The sequence below is a fragment of the Danio aesculapii genome, chromosome 13 (assembly GCF_903798145.1).
Source record: "Danio aesculapii chromosome 13, fDanAes4.1, whole genome shotgun sequence".
Lineage (NCBI taxonomy): Eukaryota > Metazoa > Chordata > Actinopteri > Cypriniformes > Danionidae > Danio > Danio aesculapii.
The window spans coordinates 27,273,973-27,298,348 of record NC_079447.1 but is presented as its reverse complement, the minus strand read 5'-3'; the positions used below and the strand labels follow the sequence as shown (position 1 = coordinate 27,298,348).

Genomic DNA, 24,376 nt, shown 5'->3' with positions numbered 1-24,376 from the left:
AAATGAATATATGAGATTGAATTATTAATCAAATTGAAAATTATTTTTCATTTATTGTCTTTTATTAAGGGTGCAATAAGCAATTTTGGATGGAATATCATGTAAAATATATACAAATATATAAAACAATAATAAAAAAAAACAATAAATAAGTGATAAGTATGAAAAATAAAAATTTGAGATCGAATTATTAAATAATTAATTAAATAGAAAATAATTTTCATTCATTCTCTTTTATTAAGAGTGCAATAAGCAATTTTGGATGGAATATCATAAAAATTTATATAAAAAAATAATAATAACAAAATAAATATAAAAAAATAAAATTATGAATATGAAAAATGAACATATGAGATTGAATTCTTAAATAATTAATCAAATTGAAAATAATTTTCAGTCATTGTCTTTTATTAAGGGTGTAATTAGCACTTTTGCATGGAATATCATGTGCAAAATATCACAAAAATACATTCCACACCCTGTTCTGTGTCAGATCTAGACTTTGTGAACCACAAAAAAAGTCAAGTGGCTTATTTATATTTTTGTAGCCATTCAGATTTTGTAGTGTATTCTGAGTGTTCGCGTTTGTGGTGTTAGTGTGACGTTGTACAGAATGTACAAATAAGGTTGTTCTCAAACAAGTAATACCAAAATGACTGAAATGTCTCCAAGCGCCTCAAATTACTCCAAAGACTTAAAAACGTACCTTTCTGCACTTTATCGCAGAGCAGGAAAATCTCATCGCCTCCCTTCACACTGCCGCTATTCTTGTTCACCCGGCAGATCCGCAGCTCGGCTGTGTTCGGGGCCCCTGAAAAACGACACAAGCCAGTCAGATTGAAGATTAGAAAGTCTTAAGCAACTTGAAACACAGAGAAAATGCGCCTGAGGAAATAATCGCTCACATTCTTTGACTTTATCAGAATATCTGCAGGCACGCTTGCAAACATTGTGTCCTTACACTGAAAAAGCAGTCAAACCTGTCATGATTTAGACAGTGAGGGTGGAGATGTTTATTACTTCCTCTTTTCTCAGTTAAAGGAGATTATCAGTTTAAAATTTGGAGCATCTGCATGTTTTCAAGCTCATGTTTTTATTGCATTGTCATAAGGAAAACATGCGAATCAGCCTTTATGTGTGGATGCAAGATTTTATGACCCAAGTTTTTTTTTTAAACATATTTAGCGTCGCAAAACCGCACAAACACTCTGTGAATGCACTGCTGTTGTGCTGAACACCACCGTCACGCGAGGAAGTGTTGAAATGGACCATATTCACTTCCTGTAGTTTGGGATGTGGTCACTGTCAGCTCTCTCACATAAGCATTGCATTGCCACAAAAGATCTTCTTGCTCTCTGCTATGCTAGTAGTGACATTCTGTATGATTGCGTTGGGATTTGGGATCTGTATGATTTTTATGCCTATAAAATGGCACAGAAAACTTAGCATGTAGTAAAATGTTACTTAGCGTTAAAGTTGATAAAATTATAATGATTATATTACAACAAACAATGTATTTTTTGGACAAATAAGCAAATTAAACGCAATGCAAAAACACTGTAAGACATACATGAATAAGATACATTATATAGATACTTTAATGTAATGATATTCCTTTATAATACTTCTCTTTTTATATGTCTTTAAAATATGGAGAGTAATTTGTTGTCATTTTTCTCCCATAGTAAATTATAGAACTTTATGCATAAATACAGTTGAATTGGTTATTAATATTGTAAATACAGTCATTTTTCAATTATTCTCCAAGTGATTTTCTTCTGGATTAAATACTGTTTCTTTTAGTTTGGAAACAATTGGCTTCTGATGTGGCTACTTAACCTTCCTAGTTAACCTAATTAAGCTTTCTAATTGCACTTAAAGTTAAATACTCATCTAACCCACCGGTCCTACTGCACTGGTCCTACTGAGCTGGGATCAAACCGGCGATTCTTTGTATGGGAGTCGGTTGCTCTAACGGGGAGGCTAAAGACCATGGCCTAGAGCACCTTTTGAGGTCAGACGAGTTAGGTTTACCCGCATAGCACTTCGCTAGCTGGCCTCTGTTACACTCACCCCCTAAACCTCACTCTTATCCCGGACGAGCCACCACGTGTACCACACACCAGTCCTACTGCACCCAACCCGGTCTGAGCTAGCATCGAACCGGCGATTCTTTGTATGGGAGTCAGTTGCTCTAACAAGGAGGCTAAAGCATAGAGCATCCTTTGAGGTCAGAGGAGTGAGATTTACCTGCATAGCATTTCGCTAGCTGGCCTCTGTCACACTAGTATCTTGCTAGTTATGAAAAAAAAAGTTCCTAAAGTTCCTAGGAGTTGAAGAAAAAACTTCTCTCTGTTATTTCCGTTTTGATAGATGAAATTAGCTCAGCTTTAATCTCCAAAATGTCAGTGTGTTCGGCTGGCTCGGACATCATGCTAGGTATATTAGCATCCTCTTGATTAGCAGCGGTTTTCCCCGTGTACTTATATTTACGTAATTTGCCCGCCATATGGATTTATAAGGAATCCAGCTGTTTTATGTGAAGTAATAAAGTCTTAGACAGATGCAGCATCTCATATTTTCGATGAAAGTGCCTTTGATTTATGAGTTATATTACGTTTTTTGCAGAGCTCACCCAACTTTTACCTTACTCCATTGCCTGCTCAGTAGCGCCCCCAACTTCTCTCTGTTAAACATCATTTATTTAATTTAGCTAATAATTTTGTCTTCAACTATACATGCATATTCCCACTGAAAAAAAGCTGAACTTTACTAAAAATTGTTATAAAATGAACATCAATATTGCAGTAGAGTAAAAATACTGTATTACAAAATACTAAAGCTTTGCAAAAACCAGCAAATACACACCTTTAAATGTAGATTTAAAATATATCAAAAAGCATTTCTCCTTTTTCAGATTATAGGCACAAATTTGTAAATAGTAACGGAGCATGTCTTGTTGGGGGAGGGGTATTTCAGAGCATTTGATTGGTCAGAAGCGCTAAAGTAATAAAAATCAACGATTCTTATTGGCAGAAGTGAGAAGCTGCAAGTTTTGGATGCTAATATCTTCTATATGCAAATTGTGTCATTGTTTTGGAGCGCATTAGCTTAAAGATAACCTTAAGACAAACATAATCATACGAACACCCAGAAAAATGTGATTTTGATTTGAGGGGGTCTTTAATAGTGTGTGCCGACTCACTGTTGTCATAGATGGGGTTGGAAACGATGGGAGGCAGCATGGTGTTGTACATCCCGCTCTCATCCTGAAGGTAAATCTGGAAGCACAGACGCACCACGTTCAGATCATACTCTTCAGTCTGTAGCAGCTGCTCACGGGGAACTGTGGACACGCACACATAAAACACACAAAACCCTATTAGATACAAAAGGAATTTCGGATGTCACCTGTGTGTCAAAACACAGAGAGCCAGTCATGTGAACAAGCTGAATGAAGAGGAAAGAGGAAGAGGGAGAAGAACACGAAACAGATACAAGAATGAAAACTAATTGAGTTTGTTCAAAAATAGCTGACATGCTTGAACAACTTTTGTTCATAAAATGACTTCAATTTCATGTAGATAACGCATACGCAACATAGTCACTGACACAATGTAAAATGCAATAGATCTAGAATTAAATCCAGAATCAAACTAAATGATGGTGTCTTTGGATAAGGGAAACAAAAAGATAGACACACACAAAAAGTGTGATTGTATAATGACCTTAAAAGCATTGGGGCATAATAAACGGGATCATTTGTAACTTTAACAACGATTAATTTTATTGAATTATTGTTATTTTTTAGGGCGACGCAGTGGCGCAGTAGGTAGTGCTGTCGCCTCACAGTAAGAAAGTCGCTGGTTTGAGCCTCGGCTGGGTTGGTTGGTGTTTCTGTGTGGAGTTTGCACATTCTCCCTGCGTTCGCGTGGATTTCCTCCGGGTGCGCCGGTTTCCACCACAGTCCAAAGACATGTGGTACAGGTGAATTGGGTAGGCTAAAATGTTCGTAGTGTATGTGTGTGTGTGAATAGGTGTGTGTGTTTTTCCCAGTGATGGGTTGCAGCTGGAAGGGCATGCGCTGCATACAATAAAACAAATGCTGGATAAGTTGGCGGTTCATTCCGCTGTGGCGACCCCAGATTATTAAAGGGACTAAGCCGAAAAGAAAATGAATGAATGAATGTTATTTTTATTATTCATTTACTGTACTTGAACACTGTTAGACTCGGGAAACAATAAAACACTTTTTCAATTGTACCTTTTTCTTGATTATATCAATAGATTGTTAAGCATTAAAATACTCGCAACACATGCAAACACGAAAGTGCACTGCAAATAGCAGACCACATCGAAAATGTGTCGTGGGAGCCCAAAATGTTATAGATTGTTTATTAGACTTTATTATTTACGATGATTTTATTATTATATTTTATTTAGATGACATTATAACTTCTTTCAAAATAGATATATTCAAGTCATATGGTGAAGTTGTGTTTATATCGCAATAAATATGGCAAAATAAAAAAATATCGTAATGCTAGATTTTTCCAATATTGTGCAGCCCTAATTATAGTCTGATAATTACATAACAAAATATTATTAAAGAACATGTTCTACGCTAAAATAACAGTAGTAAAGTGCTGTATTTTAAAGTGATATATTCATGTAAAATACATATATAATTATATATATATATATATATATATATATATATATATATATACTTATATAATAAATCATTGTATAGTATTGTATGTATTGTGACGACAGTATGTCATCGACTGTATACTATGGGATAAAACACAATGTGTCCGCTTGTGATTCTATTTGTGTATAGATACACTGTAAAATATGAGTATATTAAAAGGATTTCATATTTCATGATTTACAGTTCTTTTTTCCTGTTTATTTAAGGTTGTGAATTGTATTATGGGGTGTTGATCTCAGCTCTGTCGACTGCTGATGATGGAAATTCAACTGTGCATTTCATTAAAGCGACTATTACTAAAGTTTTAGTGCTTTGAAACAATATATTGTATAATAAATAATATATAGAGAAATAAGTCTGTAAAATGCACTGGCAGTTTATTACCAGGTTTTTGTATCATAATTTACAACACCAAACCAGACAATATATAACATCAAACTATGAAAAATGCCAATAAAAGTCACTTCTTTAACATCAACGATTGTTCAAAATGGAAAGATTAAGGCTCCACAATGAAATTAAACAGCATACATAATAATAATAATAATATATCAAATCATAAAATACGGAAATTTAGTTAATCTACATATTTTTTGTGTGTGTATCGTGCTGTCCAATAAATACCACACTATAATTTAACTAAATAAACAAATACATTTTTATACAAGTTTATTCATAAAAGTTTATTCATTTTTATACTTTTGTGCCCCTATTGTACACTGAAAAAATGTCTGCATGCAAAATTGAAAACAATTTATGTGTTGAATATAAACAAACAAATAAAATTTTGTAATGTTCAACTTAATTTGTTTGTTTAAATTTAACCCCAATTAATTGTTTACAACAACTTAACTTAAAAAAATTATAGTATAGTAAATGCTAGGAATCATATTTGAATCAATTTTGTCAGTATCCACATGTATAATAAACATTTCTTTACAGTGTAAAATGCTATGACATCATCATATTTTAAGGGGCAGGCCTCCATATTTATTAGCATGTTCAGATGAAGTGAGCATAGAAAAGCCGTCTGCACGTATTGTTGCAACCAGAAAAGCCACTGACACCTACAACCTACAAAAATATTTCTCCACCCACTGAGTTCTGCCCACAGCAATGACGAACACGGCAGGTGGAAACAAACACCCAAACACTCTGACGATAAGAGACACCACCACGCTGACTAGTGCTGCCAACACACTCTAATTTATAACCGTGATATGATGTATTAAAAATATCCATATATGATACCATCGTCTTTTTTTATTTTGTAGCAGACATAACAAGAGACCCTATTGAACTGCACAACTCAAAAAAGGTTGATCTGTTCATCTGGAAAATGCTCATCTGACGTTATGGATATATTAAACACCTCCACTATTGAAAATAATAGCTGTAACTTTAAACTGCAGTACGTCTGTCACTATGTTTTTTGGAATGATTTAAAACAAAATGTTATGTTCCATGTTAGTTTTGTGTATTTATTTTCTGCTCTCTCCGCTTCTCACTCCACTCTTAGGTTTCTTATTGGTGTCAGTTCCACCAATCCCTGGACAAGCCGCGAGGATTTAAAGCTCTGACTGATCAGTGTGTGGTGTGCTCTCTGCCTCGCCGTACCTTTGTGCTCCACGCTTTTGTGTATTGGCATGCTTGGGCTATTTGGTGATTTACCATCTCAGTTTTACTGTGGTAATTCGAGTTTACCTGTTGTCATTGGATTTAAGTAAATGCTTTAATGGTTGTTGTGTGATTCTAAACTGAGCCTTATGCTATTCTTGTTAGGTTTGTTTTAGTTTAGCTTGCATGTTTTGCACCATGTGTAATTTTGAGTTTTGGAGTTTAGTTTAGATCAGGTGTCGTGTGCACTAAAGATATTGGTTTCACTTTCATTATTAATTTTTGTCACCTAGTTTGGACTTCAGACTTGAGGATTGTTTGTTTGGTTAATTTATTTGATTTGGCTTATACTCATTGTTATAGTTTAAAGAAAATATTGTAAATGTTTATTTTTTCCCATTATTATTGTTACATCTTTTGTTTAAACCATTGAGTAAAAAGCTCAAATTCAGAATCGATTCTTGCCTCATCCTTGATTTGTCGCACACATTACATCTGTCTCACCTAAATGTTACAGCATCCCTTTTCCACATCACAAACACATAACACAAGAGAATGAGTTTTACTTGATACTAAAAACTAAACATTTTTATTATCTGTTTTTTGTCCTGTCTCTGTAATTCTGTTGCACTGTAGAAGCTCTGTCACGAAAACAAATTCCTCGTATGTGTGAACATACCTGGCAATAAAGCTCTTTCTGATTCTGATTCTGATTCTGACATTTATAATCAGTCTTTATACAAATCTGGAAAATATCTCAATTATTTGGGGCAAATTTGAATTTGCAAACATGCTTATTAGTATATTTCTCCACATTAGTATATTTCTTTACATATTAGTATATTTCTTCACATCTCAATTCCAATAGTTGCCAATATTCTATTTTTACAGTCATGCCAATAAAGAAATTGCGACCAAATCTAAGAGAAAGATAGATCTATTTATCAAAAATCGAGTTGTGTGTTTTGTTTTTCTGTTGGTATATATGTTATTCAATCAGTTTACGATTCCGTTCATTGTTTATGTAATCTGCAACGCTTGACAAGTCATGCCAATAAAGCTGTTTTCAATTGAATTGAATTAAGAGAGAGATTCTAGATCAGGGGTGTCCAAACTCACTCCTGGATGGCCGGTGTCCTGCATAGTTTAGCAACTAGTTTAGTTTACCAATAGATTACCAACTTCCTTCAACACACCTGCCTGGAAGATTTTCTATACCCAGAAAGAGCTTGATTAGCTGGTTCAGGTGTGTTTAATTGGGGTTGGAACTAAAATATGCAGGACACCACCCCTTCAGGAGTTTGGACACTTCTGTTATAGATTGTTCTAAATGAATCCTGAAATGATGATTGTTAAATATATTGTTTTTTATTATTGTAGTATTATATTTATTATTATTTTATCACTGCAACTAACTCCTTTGTTTTCATATATATTATTAATATAAATATTACAAAAGCTTGACCAATACATTTGTAGAGAGAGAGAATGAGGAAGAGAGAGAGAGACTTTAATTAAATATACATTTAAAAAAAAATTGTAATTTCAGGTGTTTCATTTTTAATTGGTTATCTTTCACTGCATTTTAGGCACTTTCACTTTTATTCAGGAACATTTGATGCATGCCCCCCGTGACAAACAATTGATGCGAGTATGAACTGCTGGAAGGGTGTTGTTTTAATGCATTCACATTTCACGATGCAGGTCTCTGTGGTCCTTCACTGACTCGGTAGGTGCAGAGAATAGTGTTTAACAGCTGTGTGTGTAGACCAGGGCTATTCAAGTGGCGGCCCAGAATCAACCTGCAAGTGGCCCAGCCATTGGTTCCGCCCATAGAAATTTATATATATTATTCATAAATTATTTAATATAACTTTATATATATATATATATATATAACTTTATATATATATATATATATATATATATATATATATATATATATATATATATATATATATATATATGAATATTTATATATTGATAAGTATTATGTCTATGGTCCCGCCAAAAACGCGCATTCCTATGGAAATTATGTAGCCTGCAAAACGCAAACAATGCAGAGCGTGCCCGATTGGAAGAGGTGTGCCTGAGCATAGTTCACTTAGGCTTCAGTTTCGGGCTGAAGACGAGACGTGACTTTTAAGGGATGGTTTCATAGGAATTTATTAATCATTCTTACTGTTTAATGAACGCAAACTGTCGTAGATTATTAATGACACAAACCTCTCACTGCACCACAGCTGCACCTTTAGCAAACCTCCTAATTCCTGCAGCACGATGACTTTATGATTGTTTATGAGTGTCAAAAGTGGCTGATCTGTTCGGCAAAATATTTGACTGCATGTCACTGCATCTCAAACGACTAAAACGATATAATGATTTAAAGAAATCTCCACTGTGCTGAGCGAGAGCTCTTCTTACTGAACAGTGCATCATCGATGACGTTAGCGTGCTCGAATGCAATGTGAGTGTGGGCCGTCGGGGGAGACGGGAGGGGGGACAAGAGTCCTTCGGCCCGGTTCAAGGCAACTGTACATAGTGCGAGTACGCCCTCAGATTCTTTTAATTCAGCTCTTTTTGTATGCACCTTTTGCTCTGCAAACTGACCAAAGTTAAAAGAGAAACAACGAATAAACCTTATGTTTTTCAATAAATTAGTTTTTAAATTTGTCATTACGAGCTGCTTTGCCGCTTAAATGACTGGCCCAGCTAACCTTCTTGGTTTGACAATCTGGCCCAACTGAATTTGTAATTGAATAGCCCTGGTGTAGACTATTCTGTCGCAAAATGCAGCAAAATTCCTACACGACGGTAATAGTTTGATTAAGGTGTTTGCATGTCTGTACTGCACTTCAATACTGCAACTAAAATCAGCAAAGTCCACGTGTCTTAATCTGATTAAGGTCATAATCGAACAAAACAGAAATCGTATTAAGTTGATAAAACAAAAATCACTGTTTCCATGGTAAATTGTAACTCAGAGTATTGTCTTAATCGTATTAAAATTGAATTATTGGTGTCCATGTAAACATATTCAGTGTCAACTTCAAGTCATTTACCATTTTCTAAAACCCATACTCTATATTAATGCGAGATTTAATTAGTCATTTTAGTATTAGAAAGCATCAGCCGAACCCTTATCATTTAACTTCACTTTACTTGATAACCAAATTGGCATTTTAACTTGGGCCAATAAGAAAGTTAGTAAAACATGATATTCTCTTCTACTTCTTTTATAGTAGAAAGAAAGAGAGATGGGTATCAATGTGGAAAAGTGATATCATCCCAGTATGTGCAGGCCAGAAGCCCAGGAGGGTGAAAGAAGATGAGGTGAGGAGCATAGCAGACTGATGTTCAAGCAGGAACAGAGTGAGAAGAGGTGGGTGGAGATGAGTGGGTGCGTGAGATAGCGAGAGGTGGAGCTCATCCAGCAGCTCATGCTTATTCGTCTATGTGTGTGTGTGTGTTCTGCTTTTAGTGGAGTCAGAGAGCAGCCACAGCCACAGAGAGAGAGAGAGAGAGAGAGAGAGAGAGAGAGAGAGAGAGAGAGAGAGAGAGAGAGAGAGAGAGAGAGAGAGAGAGAGAGAGAGAGAGAGAGAGAGAGAGAGGAGAGAGAGAGAGAGAGAGAGAGAGAGAGAGAGAGAGAGAGAGAGAGAGAGAGAGAGAGAGGAGAAGATTCTCCATTCTGTGGGCACAACACCATCGTGTCGCCACCTTGAACCCATCATCCGTGAATCTCACACTGAGCTAAACACCCACTCGAAACCATCACGGCAAATCCTCATATCTGCCATCTCACAGATAGCACACATAAGGGTTTACTTTAGACATTGACATTTATAATGTGACACCAATGACTTCATATTTAATCAACAGTACTATGAAGATATTGCTAACTTTGAACTTCAGGTCAGATACTGCAATAAGCAAATAAGAAAATTATGGTTAAGAGAAGAAATATAATGAAATTTACATTTCGATGAGATTTCAACTTGAAATGCTTAAAATTATGCAACAAAATAAAAAAGATTTGACATGGAATGCACATACAGATCATATTTTAAAAATATACCTTATATTATATTATATATTGATACAAAAGATAATCAATATTTGTAATATACTATAAATAATAAATGTTTATTATTTTTTCATTAATTTGTATTTTAATTACATAATTTAACAAAGTTTCTTGCTGCATAAAACATTTTATTATAGATACATTATAATTAAATTATATTTAAGTTTTTCTATTTTATTACATTTATATTTTATTATATATTATATCATATATACAAATAATGTATACAAATATATACAAATATTAGTGATATAATATAAATAATAAATATTGTTTATTATTTTAAAAATTAATTTGTATTTGGTATAATTATAATTTATGACATATAAAGTGCAATTAGTACAAGATTTTTTTTTATTATATTTTAAACCAAACCTTTTAATTAAATTCTAATGAAAGTAATAGACCTTATATCACATTATATATTGATACAAAAGATAATAAATATTATTTGTAATGTACTATAAATAATAAATGTTTATTATTTTTTTTATTGATTTGTATTTTAATTACACAATTTATTTAACATATAAAGTTTTTTGCTACATTAAAACATTTTATTATATATAAATTATATAAATAATAAAATTTCTATTATTTTATATTATATTCATACAAATAACAATAATATTATTTTAAATACTTGTAATATAATATAAATATTAAATAGTGTTTACTATTTTTTTATTAAATTGTATTTTATATAATATAATTTAACATACAAAGTGTAATTACTACAGGATTTTTTTATTATATTTAATAAATTATATTTTAAATGAAACATTTTAATTAAATCCTAATGAAAGCATTTGAAAAATAACTTGTTTTATTATTGGAGTCATATTAGAAAGACAAAAGCAGTCAACATACTTCAAAGTGAAAATATTTAGTCAAAATATCAAATCGAAAACGAAACAATTACATCATTGATCAAATTTACTGTTATGACTATGAAGCTACACTAACAAAATGAGCACCTCAAAAAAAAAAAAATCATTAACATTTTAGTCAACAAATGACAGCATGATTTGTACTTATATTTATGCGTCATTGTGAAATCATTGTGGGATAACGTCAGAGAAAACGAGGCCATCCCTTTAATGCATCAATAGTCAAATTTAAAAGTAATATCAATACTAATCTCACTACCACTGCCTCCATGACTAATTACCTATTTCAGGGGCCTGTCAGTATTATGAAGCCAAAGATAGAGATGTTCGTTCCTTCATCAGAGCAGAAGTGAGAGCAGTACAACAAACACGAGGAAGCAAAAACGCAGATCAGTTCACAAACTGACTTTCCCACTGTTCGTTAACCATAGTCTGTGACGACCTGTTGGAACATTTTCAAAACTTCTCAAATGGAGATTGGCTAGACAGTATTATTACACTACATAATGATTCAATGTCAACTCCTACGCTCGCTGAATTAATTTACACATACAACATTAAATCTAGGCCGTAAACATTCACAGATCTGCTAAACTTAGTTACTTCGACGTAAATTGTCTTGCGGCGAATTCTGATAAAGTAATTTAACAGTTATTCACCATTTATATTAAGGAAACATAGAAATCTTTGATTTTTTTAACAGTTTTTTTACAGTTAAAATCTTGACCATTTTTTGGGTTAATTAACCAACAGCGATAAAATGCTTGACATCTCTTCTCAAATTAATTTACTTGAGATGTGTTCACATATTTTTTCTTAAATTGCCTTTTTCTTACATTTTTCTTGATAAATCAGACCTTTAATGACCCATGTAATTCAGAATAATAAGAAAAATAAATCATTAAGATGCTCAAATTGGGTAAATATAGAATTTAGCTGTTAATATCTGTATGTATATTATGTGTATTTTTCCGCAAAACAGCACAAGAAATGGTGCAGATATTGCCGCTCTTTTTGACATAAACTTCCACAAATAGAATAATTTTTGCTATAATATATGCACACACTCTTATTTATTAGCTTTATTTATTTATTTATTTATTTATGTTTAATCAGTTGAAATGGCAAACGTTTGTCTCGTTACATAACATGAATCGCAAAGAAATTATATGAAACTCTGAAGTGAATTTTCACAAACTAATTTCGAGAGGAGCATGTGATATGATTGATCGCAGCTGGTTTCTCATCTGTAATTATCAGTAAGCCAGTCGGATTATTCCAAACTCACTATAAATAGCCCGTCTAGCATTACTCCCGTATCTTAATTTATTGAACAATCCCCCCATCCACCCTAACTCCCCTTTATGCTGCGGACACACTAGAGTTTTTGCATGACAAATTCTGTCGTATGGCGCTGTGAAAAGGGGCGGGATTAAACAAAATGATTAGACATTAAAAAAGCGAGCGATTGGTCAAAGTTTTACATTTTGAACTGCAAAACTTGTCGCACAAGCTTAAGTTTCCGGTCTGACGCATTCGCATACGTATGAATGGAAGTCTATGGGGAGAAAATTGCAGTGTGAACGCAGCTTTAATCTTTATTAGGGGGAGCTCTCAAGAACTATCTGACCGCGTACCCCCTTACGTGCACATTGGCCAGGTGGGAGCCCTGGGCTCAATTATTTCCGAGCTCAGGGTTCTCTCCTGGCACAGCATGTCAAACCTGCTTTTATTATCAAGCAATATCTAAGTGTGAACTCTTGAAATTTGAGTAAAGACGTCAAGTATTTTATGACTTGCTGTTGGTTAATTAACAAAAAAATGACCATGATTTTGATGGTAAAAGCTGTAAAAAAGCTAGAGTAAACCTGTTTAACAGTACATATCCTTAATATATTCGGTGAATACCGAATTAGAATTCGCTGCATGACACTTAACTGTTTTTGTTAGTTTGTTGACATTACTATGGTTCCTTTATTACGATCACCAGCGACCCAGCCTGTGCAGATCGCTGGAGAACTACAAATCTGCCAGCAAAAGAACTACAAGATGCAGTCATACACGACTCACACACCTGGCCTAGATCCTGTCTGATTGCAAACACTCACAGCTGAAACCACTCATGAACTGATTACATGGACTATAAAGACAGCACATACACATTGTTGCTGAGTCTTGTTAAACAGTTTTGTGAACATTACGATGCAATTTCCTTGCCTTGTTTTGCCATGTTTTTGACCCTCGCCTTGTTTGGTTGTTTACGTTGCCTGCTGCCTGCTTTTACTGTCTATTGCCTGTGTATTTGACTACAACTCTGGATTTGCCTACATACATCTGTTTGCCCCTGTGTTGACTGTTGCTTGCCTGACTCTTCTTAATAAACCTGCATTTGGATCCGCAACTCCCTTGTAAGCATCACTTCACAATACATTCTTTTAGTTTAATGGATCTTTTTATCAGTTTTATGTTCATCTCATGTTGACAAATAATGTTTATTGCAATATTTTAGTACAATGATAGATTACCGTTTCGCTACTCATCTTAATTTCACACTGATTAACCATCTTGACCATTGCTGAATTATAAGTAAAACCATAACTATAAACTTTAAACGTTCAATTTTAAATATAAAATTTTAAACTTTATTGTTATTTTTAATTGTCGCACAATGGAGTGTGAAATTTTCCATTTCTAGTGATTCTCTTTAGTGGTTACGCTGCTGATTCAAAAAATGTTTCAGTGATTACAAGAGTTTCATATATTTTCACCTGACTTTAAATAAACACTGACAAACAAAAACAGTGCATGTTTGCTGTAATTTTGTGTAGCTTTACAAGCAGTGACAAAGCACAAATACTGTCTAAATTAATCACACCGTTATAGACTAAATATCATAAAAACGTCGCAGGTGGCACCAAGGGAAAATTACCCAGCAAAGCGTTCACCCTGTAATTTTCCTCCCACACAATAGTTTGCATGGAATTCCTGAAGTATTTGTCTGTTTGCATATGTGGTAGAATAAGCCAAAGTTAACCATTTCACAAAAACGTATAGTTTACAGTTCCTCTTGACATTCCTGCCTCTCTAAATGAATTCCCCCTGATCATAAGCCACTCAATACTGCAGTCAGTTGTGCAACATCTTCACTAAATAAAGAGAAGTGATTCTTTTTTTTCTTTGCTCTAACTGCAATGTCAGATGATGCCTTGTGGCATTTAGTATTGATGGCAGAAAAGAGAGAAATGTGAAAGCATTTGTGATTTGAACATCGCGATGTTCGTTGCCATCATCAATATGAGAAATGTCTGATAACAAGAGTAAAAGTGAAAGCAAGTAGGTGACAAATAATGATAAGCGAGAGAGAGAGTGACAAAAAAAGCCCAAAGAGAATCTGCAGATGTTTTCGGTGCTAAAATTCAGCATAAATACAATGATTGCACTGTATTTTTCATGCAATAGAACAAGTCGTGTTATGTTAAATTTAAAAAGGCGGCAACATCAAAACTGTTGTTATATTCTGTTATGTTTTCTTTATTTTGTGATGTACTAATAGGGTTTGTTTCTGTACTTTCGTTTTGAATATCTAAGTTGTATAATTAATAAATGTGTATTTTTTCTATTTTTCTTGTTGTCAGATAATATGTGAGATAATGTGATCCGGAAGTTTATAAAAAGTAGCAATTTATTGTGATGAACACTGTCTGATGAAGAGCCATGTGCTCTTCGTCGTTACACGCTTTAAAGCGTTTACACGCCTTGTATCAGCCTTTTTAATTGAACAAATTTGCATTTTTGGAACTTTGTTGTTGCAAAACAATAATTTTTGAATAAATGTTACAGAAATGAACACATTTTTTTTCATGATTTACAGAAGTCACTGACTAAAATGTTATATATTGTAACAATAGTTTACAGTTGCAATCCGAATTATTAAATCTCCTGAATTATTAGCCCCGCTGTTTATTTTTTCCCCAATTTCTGTTTAACAGAGAGAAGATTTTTTCAACATTTCTAAACATAATAGTTTTAATAACTCATTTCTAATAACTGATTTACTTTATCTTAGCCATGATGACAGTAAATAAAATTTTACAAGACACTGCTATACAGCTTAAAGTGACATTTAAAGGCTTAACTAGGTTAATTAGACTAACTAGGCAAGTTAGGGTAATTAGGCAAGTTATTGTATAACGATGGTTTGTTCTGTAGACTATCGAAAAAGAATAGCTTAAAGGGGCTAATAATTTTGGCATTAAAATGGTCTTTAAAAAAAATTTAAAACTGCTTTTATTCTAGCCGAAATAAATCAAATACGATTTTCTCCTGAAGATAAAATATTATCAGACATACTGTGAAAATTTCCTTGCTCTGTTAAACATTATTTAGGAAATATTTAAAAAAGAAAAAATTTAAAGGGGGGCTAATGATTCTGATTGCAACTGTAAAAACCAAAAACTCTTATCAGACATATTTAGAATAAGAGTTATTTGGTGACATATTTTGGATGCATTTACACTAGTGCATTTTCATTTTCAAACATCATTTTGAAATGAAAACGCTCCTCATCCAGGCATTTTTATTGCATTCCAGAAAAACGATATCAATCCACATTGTACATACTATAATGCATGATACGTGATCACGTTTTAAAACACCCAATTTTTGCGGCTTTACGATGCTGGAGTAGTGTGCACACCAGAAGTAACCATATCAAAAGTCTGTTTGTAAATCGCACCTAAAATGTATATCCTTTGCAGTTTTATAATGCAGCTCCCAAAACATAAATTAACTGTCATTTTAAACATTCACACCAATTGTCTCAACTTAAATCCTGGAAGGCCACAGCTCTGCATAGTTTAGCTCCAACCACCTCCAACTTGCACCTGCTTAAAAGTCTCTAGTAGTCTTGAACACCTTGATTAGTTGGATCAGCTGTGTTTGATTAGGGTTGGAGCAAAACTGTGCAGAGCTGCGGCCCTCCAGGAATCCAGTTTGAGACCTATTTACACTGTGCCACTATCCTTCAAAATGCTAGAATTCACGCATTTGTCAGCAAGTTAATTGTATAGAATAAAATACATAGGCTTCATTTGAACATAAATATACAGTATCTATAATGCTGAATGACGATGGAGCAAGTTTGACATTTCATCATTTTGTCATTCACATAATTAATTAAACATTATTTATCAATTAAACATAATTTAAACATTAAATGTATATAAAATGACTTTGTCGTGTTTTATTTCTGAAATATAGGTACAAAAGCTGTCACTTGGGTGGAACCTTTTCAAATGGCCACGTTTTGTTCCTAAAGGATCCTTAATGGTAACTTAAAAGTTCATATTAGTACCTGCAAAGTAGGGTTGTTCGATTAATTGAAATCGAATCGTAATCGCAATTTGAAACGTTGCAATTAGTTATTCGCAAGAGGCTGCAGTATAAAATATATGTGGTTATATGTAAACAAGAAAAATGAATAACATCTGAGGTGAAGTTCTTCAAACCAGTCCGCTATGCTTCAGAAAATTAAACATGCTAGACTTTCTACGAAGATGTCGTGAGGCATCGCAGACATGGTATCGGTTGTCGTGAAATATGCCATGTTACACCAGAAGAAACGATTAAATCTTGTGTCATGATGTACATTTGTAATTTACGACACCCTACGTCAAGGAAATTGTGCTAAAATCATGAGATCTGATCGGGGCTTTATAACTAGCCAATTGAGTGAGCGCACTTTCGTTCTGTCTAATAAGAATTGCGCAAGTAAACTACCCCGCAAAAAATAAAAAAAGGAAACAGACAGGAAAGCGCTGACAAGTGGGATTATGGCATCTGCTGCTTCAGAGGCATTAATAGATGAATTAAAAATCAAAGAAAAACAGCATTTGTAATATAGGTAATAACAGGTAATTTTTAGGAGTTATCGCAGAATTGTTGCCACGACTTACAGATTACTGAGCTGAAGCTTGAATTAAATTAAAATCAGCTTGAAGTGTAAATTGAATCGTAAATCAAATCGCAATATCTGTCAAAAAAAATTATATTATTTATTTTAGATGTTTAGATTTAGATATTTTCCCCAAATCGCTCAGCCCTACTGCAAAAGATATTATTTTACCTTGTCAACATTTTCAGTACTAATATTTACTTTTGTAGAGCATTTATGGACCCTTTTATGTACAAAAAAGTACCTTTGGAAAAAATAAGTTTCCTTATTCATAAGGAACTTCAGATAAAATCATTTGCATTTATTTAAAGCATAAATAATAGGTTTCCAATAATTTCCCTCTAAATCAGATCAATTCCGTGTTTATCACATTTCCGTGCAGATTCTGTTTGGGCTAGGAGAGGAAAAAGTAGTGTTAAATCTCACCATTGAAGGGGTTGATTCCTCGTGTGACCCTCTGCATGATAGCATCCTTCACTTCTCTTCTCCGCACACACTGGATGCCCAGATTCTGAAAACTGTTTAAAGAAAAAGAAACAAGTAAAAGAATCCGTTAACCTGTGCATTCTGATTCTGCACCTCCAGCTTTGTTTAGTATTTTATACTGTCCGACTTGAATGACTGATCCCGAAGACTAAAACTAACAGTAAGAGTGAGTTTAGAACTAACCATACTGACAAATCAAGGGCAAGCCGGAGCTCTTAGGCTCTCATTTTGCATACCGGGGAATCCCCTGCATGGCTCCCTATTCTAAAACAACATGCTTCTTTAACATAAAAAAAAAAAAAAGAAGAAGAATGGACAGCCCTTCGGAAGAGAAATGTGGTCGTGTGTGGGCTGAGTAGAATGGAAAGCACACAGGAATGACTTTGATGTGGGGAACAGCGACATATCATTTCATTAAGAGGAAAATGGTAACAGGACCAAACAGGATTACAGCAAAATATGAAGATAATATATTTTTGGTCTGAAGGTTTTTTATTCTTGTGAGTGACAGTGTTCAGATTTTAAAAGAATGAACTTACGCAATGGCCCTTCGCTCAGGTCCAAACTCTGCCTCGTAATATCCATCCTTGCAGTCTTTTCCCACCAGGTCATGGGGATGGGGTTTGTAAGGTTCGCTTTTGGTCACCAAAGTAACACGTACTTTTCCTTTGCCAGTGACATTCAGAATCTAAAGAGGGAAAAGAGATGTATTTCTAAGAGTAAGGCAGCAAAAATTATGTTCATTCAGAAATAGCTAGAAATGTCAAGTATCACTTTGCATTACATATAATAACGTAATTTGGGAAGTGTTCTTCAATAATCATTAACAGTACAACATCTTCCGCAATCCTTCCATAGTGCTTCTGTTTTATTTCAGTGACTTTTTTGTTTTCTTTAATGTTTATGATACTAAATTATGCTTTATAACACTTTAGATTATCCATAGTGTGTGCACTAGCTATATGACCTGTTATCCTCTTTTTAAGAATAGACCTGAACAAGATTTACAACTAAAACTGTATAAATCTTTGAGCTTTGAAGCACAAACTTTATTTTTTTTTCTCTTTTTTTAAAGAAACTTGTAAGAGATTTGGCAGATTATTGGTGAAGTAAAAAAAAAATCTGTTTATTGTTATCTTTTTTCATGAAAATTACATTTTAAACCAAACAAACTGTTTCAAATCTGAAGTATAAATGTATTAAATATTCTCACTAGATGAAATTGGTTTCCCATTCATTTCCATTGTGGTCATTTCTGACCTCTAACAACGCAAGTGCATCATTTAACATTCCTCAATCATTTTTATACATTCGTCCATGACTGAAGTGCCAAAACATTTACCAAGTAAACACAGTTTTTTTTCTCTTTATCCAAAGGCCTATAATAGATTTTTTATCTATTTGTAAATACCTGAATGCTTGGGTAGGTTCTGTTATTGTCAGAGCTTCTTTCTCCTGGTATGCTGCCCGCAGAACGACCTTCGCATTTGTATCTGAAACGCATGCCTCTCTGTTTAGGCTGCTCGAAGATCTGAACACATGGCTCTCCCACTGCACAAAAAAGCAGGTCAAATTATTCCATCAGTTCATTTAAACATATTAAATGCATTCAAAATTCTCAAATGAGTCCTATTAATCATTAAAATGCCAACAGTGAAGATGCATGGGCACCAAACACCTGCAGCAAGCCACTTCTTGCATCTTTCACAGAACCTGACCATAACCTGACCACAAACAACGCAGCCTGCCGGTAAATAATTTCCCGCTTTCTGCACCTGTCAGCAGCACACACTGTTTACGAGCTCATCCAGGTGCCTTTACATACCATCGTAACTTTTCTTCAAACACCTGCACACACAGCTGCATTTGTCATGCAATAGAAGTGTTTGTTTATAACACATGAACACTGTCGAATATTGAGGGAAAAATTTGAAATCTATGATAATGACGCATGAAATAGATCCAGCGTTTGATCAAGTGTGTAGTGCACAGATGTCACTCACTATTGCCTGCACAACAGATCTGTCACTTACAGGAAGTCAAATCTTTATCAAATAAAAGAGGAAGTAGAGTAAGGAAATTTGAGCATTACATCGGTTTTACTAAGGCGACTGGGTGACGTTGGAAGATATTTAATGAGTGATCAGGCAGAGTTTATGACCTACCCTAAACTTAATTGTACATATGTTACTGGTTCACACTGAATATGAAGATTGATATAAATGTACTTACTTAAATGGGGATCCCTGTGCATTGAGAGGGAATGCACTGTATAAGAAAGAAAGAAAATGATTAAATCAATCAAGAAGATTGTAACCTATAGTATAATGCATTGTATATTGTGGAAGAATCACCAAACATGCAGATGAGAATAAGAGAGAGGAACAGCTTTTTCAAAGTTCCTCATTTTTATTTCCTGGTGTTACTTTGTGCCTCACGTATTCGTGTATTGAGGACTCATTTGATTTGTTTGGTTTATACACTGTTTATATTCGGTTTAGACGATTTACACATTTGTTTTAAGGTAATATGAATCGTAATGCATTTGTTATGAAGGGGATGTATGTAATTTTACATTTACACAAAAGTATAGCTTATGGAACCTACAAAAATAGATTTAACAATGGAATCTGATTTATAAAAGATGTGTAAAAACTTTAAAGACAGAGAACACTGTGAAGGTTTACAAACTCCACACCACAGACGACATGTATAAAAGCATTTATATTAAATGACGGATTTTATATATCAACATTACAAATTGGTAGTCTATATTAAAGATTTAATTGTCTGTCTAAACTTAAGAAGCTCCGCTGTGTTCTGATTCGACTCTCGATATCAATTGGTCGCATGACTTAATCAAACATAGTAAAGAGCAAGAAAAAAAAGGTAAGAAGACTCGATAAATTGATTAACTGAATAAATACTGGTACTCACCATCCATAACACCCGTGTCGTAGGTTTGTTATACGTCCGAACTCCAAGTGCTGAACAGATATTCAGTAACACTTCTACAGACTACTAGTACTGGGAATTCCCCTCTATATACAACGTCAACAGAGACACGCCCCATATGGCAAGCCGTTTTTACATTTAAACCAAACTTAATATCCCAGCTAGTTTTGAGTTTTGCGAATATCTGTTCATTAGATGGTCGTATTTATTACATTGCTAAAATCTTGTTAAAATTAATCCAGTAGTGATAAATAATTAAATGTTAGACTACTACTCACAAACTGAACTACTTTGTTTTATTTTTGTAATACTGTTTTCAAATTGCTGCTTATTTCAAAAGGCATTTTTAACTTAAATATCTTAATTATGCCTACTCAAGCAGTTTCAGTCCAATTTATTTCTATTTATTAGATACCTTTTGTGTGAAATTGATTCTTGCCAAGTGAACAGTAAGAAATGATTGAAGTAGCAGTTTTGAATAGTCTGTTACACTTTTTAAAAAAATAGATATTGTATTGAGTAATATTAGCGTTATGTATAGGGTCGGGTTAGGGATTTAGTTGCTTAGGGAGGTTTTCATGTTGATATGCATAATATACAGTTATTACAACAGTAGATACATTTATAACAAGGACCCTGTAAATTAAACTGCACTGGAATTACTTATAAAGAATGAAAAACAAGTGCAACTAGTGAAAAAGTGCTAGTAATAACAGGGGTAAATTACTAAAATCGGTAAAGGTGTCTGTTATTGGTAACTAGATATATCAAGTCGCAACAAAGTACAAACTTCTTGAAAGCTGAAAAAGAAGCGCATTTTGAAGAGCTACTGTAAATAACATTGTGTTTTCTTGACTCTTAGTGGAAGAAAGAAAATTATTTTTATATATGTTTAAAATCTAGGTCCTGCGTTTACATTTAGGCAAAGTAGTGATACAAAATCCAGGAAAAAAAATGGGCTGATTAAATAAGTTTAATTTCAAACTAACCTAAAAATGTCAAATAAAAAGAAAAAAACGTTCATTAACTTTTTAAAACTATTTTTAAAATATCATCTGCAGATTGAGATCAGCTAAATTAATATGTAGGCACATTATATAAAACTGTTGACCATCGTTTTTAGTACTTGTAAAAAAAAAAAAGAAATATACCTGGTGCTAATTTCTGTGTAGCGCAAATTCTTAAACATTAGTTGAACATCAAAAGGTGCAGACATTAATATTTTGGAAGCTAATATATTGATTTCATACATGTTCTCTGTTTTAATTTCTAGCCCAAGTCAGTAGCAAGCAATTTAATTCACATTTCCTCTTCGTGCTCATTTTACACAGTGATAAGTTAAGGACAATTTTAAAGTAAAATTTAAAAGAAATAAAGACAGATGTGAAATGTACTTATAAAATATTCAGAAACAAATTACTTAAGTTCAATCCACATTCCCTGTGATATGTTACTAAACAGCACCAGGAACAAGTGTAGAACCTTTTTTTGAATTTAAAATATCTTGTCATGCAAAGACTGTTAATGACTATTCTGACTTAAGCGAACATTTTGAATCAACCAACTCACATCTTTTTTCATCCCTGTTAAGTGATCTTTGCAGTTTGCCAGTTCATCGCTATCTGAAACAATGGTTTAAACGGTAATAACTGCTCAGAACTTTGTGTTATTTTCAAAGCATGCACACAAAATGATCGCTCTCCCCTACTGATATACCGATATTCTAAATATCTTCTTTTGTGTTTAACAGAACAAAACAAACCCATAAACGCATTGGAGCCACCTAACGGCGATTAAATAGTCAGCAGTTTCATTTTTCATTGAACTACCCCTTTCAGGTTAAATCGGCTTGCCACACCTGTTACCTACGAGCCACCAATCAAACAAGGTAAGCGACTAGTACGACGTCAAATTCAAATCAGGCAGAAAGAAAATGTGTCAAAGTAATAATAACAGAATGTCAAAGCAGGTACTTGTAATAATTAATGTTTACTTTTCTTCGCTGAAATGGAAAGAAAAACATTTTGAAATAACAAGAACATTTTCATTTCATGTAACAAGTTTCACCTCAGGCAGTCACAAACAAGTCAGACACTTGCTGGTGTTTTATCCGCGCGTTTTGGTCTTCTGCATATTGATTTAAGTATAGAATTATCCTCTTATAATAAGAACTTAAAGCGACGGTTGATATAAACTCTGTCTTACGTTTTTTTGCTCACATTCATTCACTCAGCGTTGCACGAAGTGAGACTGACAAGACGACAGCTCCAGTCACCCTTCATTCTGAACACGCTGAAAAAGAGACTGCTCTCATTCGGTCACATTCAGTCAGGTATCTCTTTTTGTGATTACACTTTAGAAAAAAGTATTTAGAACAAACTTACAATTTTATAGTAGACTAGATTTTATTTTTTTTTATTTTATCCTTTCCAAGAATCTAGAATCATCTTTTATCGAAAAACGCAGCATTAATTCGTTTAGGTTAACAGTGGGAATCATCATCATCATCATCATCATCAATGACCAGCTGTTCATACTTATTTTTAAAAATCTACGCCGATTGTATTTACTAAAGTTGAGCTCTTGAAAGGGTAATCCCCTGCACGAAGTGGGAATCTCCCACGAACAAGGAAGTTTATTTCAAAACAACAGATTAATACTATTTGGAAAATAAATTACGTGTGGTGTTTGTCGAATTAATTATAAATGACATTTAGACGTCTGCTTAATTGTATCTTTGCGTTTAGGATGCTATAAAAGCCCCGTGATCAATGCAACAAGAGTATTTACAACTTCATTAGTAACACATACGTCACTGGGATCGCCCATCAGGGGTGACGTCATCTACCGCGGTGATACCTTTTCTTGCAATCCGATAGGTAACAGAGCTGGGTAGATCAATGATTACAATTTACATGATGCAATTTGCATTCAGTAACTTCTTTTACTTTACTTTTTTTTTATGTATTTCTAGCCCAAATCATTATCAGTTCATTAACTCATGTTCATTTACACAGTGATAAATTAAAGACAATTTTCAAAGTAAAATCTAAAAGAAATAGACTGACGTGAATTGCACTTACAAAACATTCGGAACCAGATACCTTAAATTCAATCCACATTACCTGTAATCAGTTACTAAACAGCACTAGGAACAGGTGTAAAACCTTTTTTTGTACACTGTAAAATGTAATAGCTGTTCTCACTAATAAAATTAAGTGCAGTTAACTTATATGTTTGTTCACCTTACAATATTTAAATAAGCAATTCCATCTTTTTAGCACATGCTGTTGTTAAACTAAATAGATTCAAGTAATCTTGACTTACAATAATATGCATTTACCACTTTTGAGCGGTCATGTGTCAAAAGCATGTCAATGCTAGAGAATGGTGATGAGGGAACAGAGGAAACAGGTGGAGGAATTAAAACTTAAGCATAATCAGACATAAGCATAATAAATCTGAGTGTTTTTTTTCAACTCTGATGTTCAAACTGTATGAATATATTATATTAATACATTTTGTATTGTTTATATAATACATTATATTATAAAAATATTTAGATAACAATAATAAACCAAATGTATATAATAATATATAAAAATAATTTATTTATTATTATTCTTTATATCATGTAATTTTCAACCAAGGTTTAAATGTAATAATGAATTATGTTT

The 24,376-nt window shown here is 33.6% G+C and overlaps 1 protein-coding gene across 1 annotated transcript in view; it reads right to left on the bottom strand.

Annotated features, from left to right (window-relative positions):
- The window catches only part of rel (v-rel avian reticuloendotheliosis viral oncogene homolog), a 25,351-nt gene extending 4,417 nt beyond the window's left edge, over positions 1–20,934 (bottom strand). Inside the window, exons 1-7 of the mRNA XM_056471235.1 lie at positions 20,682–20,934; positions 19,977–20,012; positions 19,156–19,295; positions 18,284–18,432; positions 17,685–17,776; positions 3,206–3,346; positions 707–811 (exon numbers count right to left, since the gene is read on the bottom strand). Coding sequence (XP_056327210.1) covers positions 707–811; positions 3,206–3,346; positions 17,685–17,776; positions 18,284–18,432; positions 19,156–19,295; positions 19,977–20,012; positions 20,682–20,688 — 670 coding nt within the window. The 5' untranslated portion in view covers positions 20,689–20,934. The remainder of the gene's footprint in view (positions 1–706; positions 812–3,205; positions 3,347–17,684; positions 17,777–18,283; positions 18,433–19,155; positions 19,296–19,976; positions 20,013–20,681) is intronic.
- Between the last annotated feature and the right edge of the window lie 3,442 nt (positions 20,935–24,376).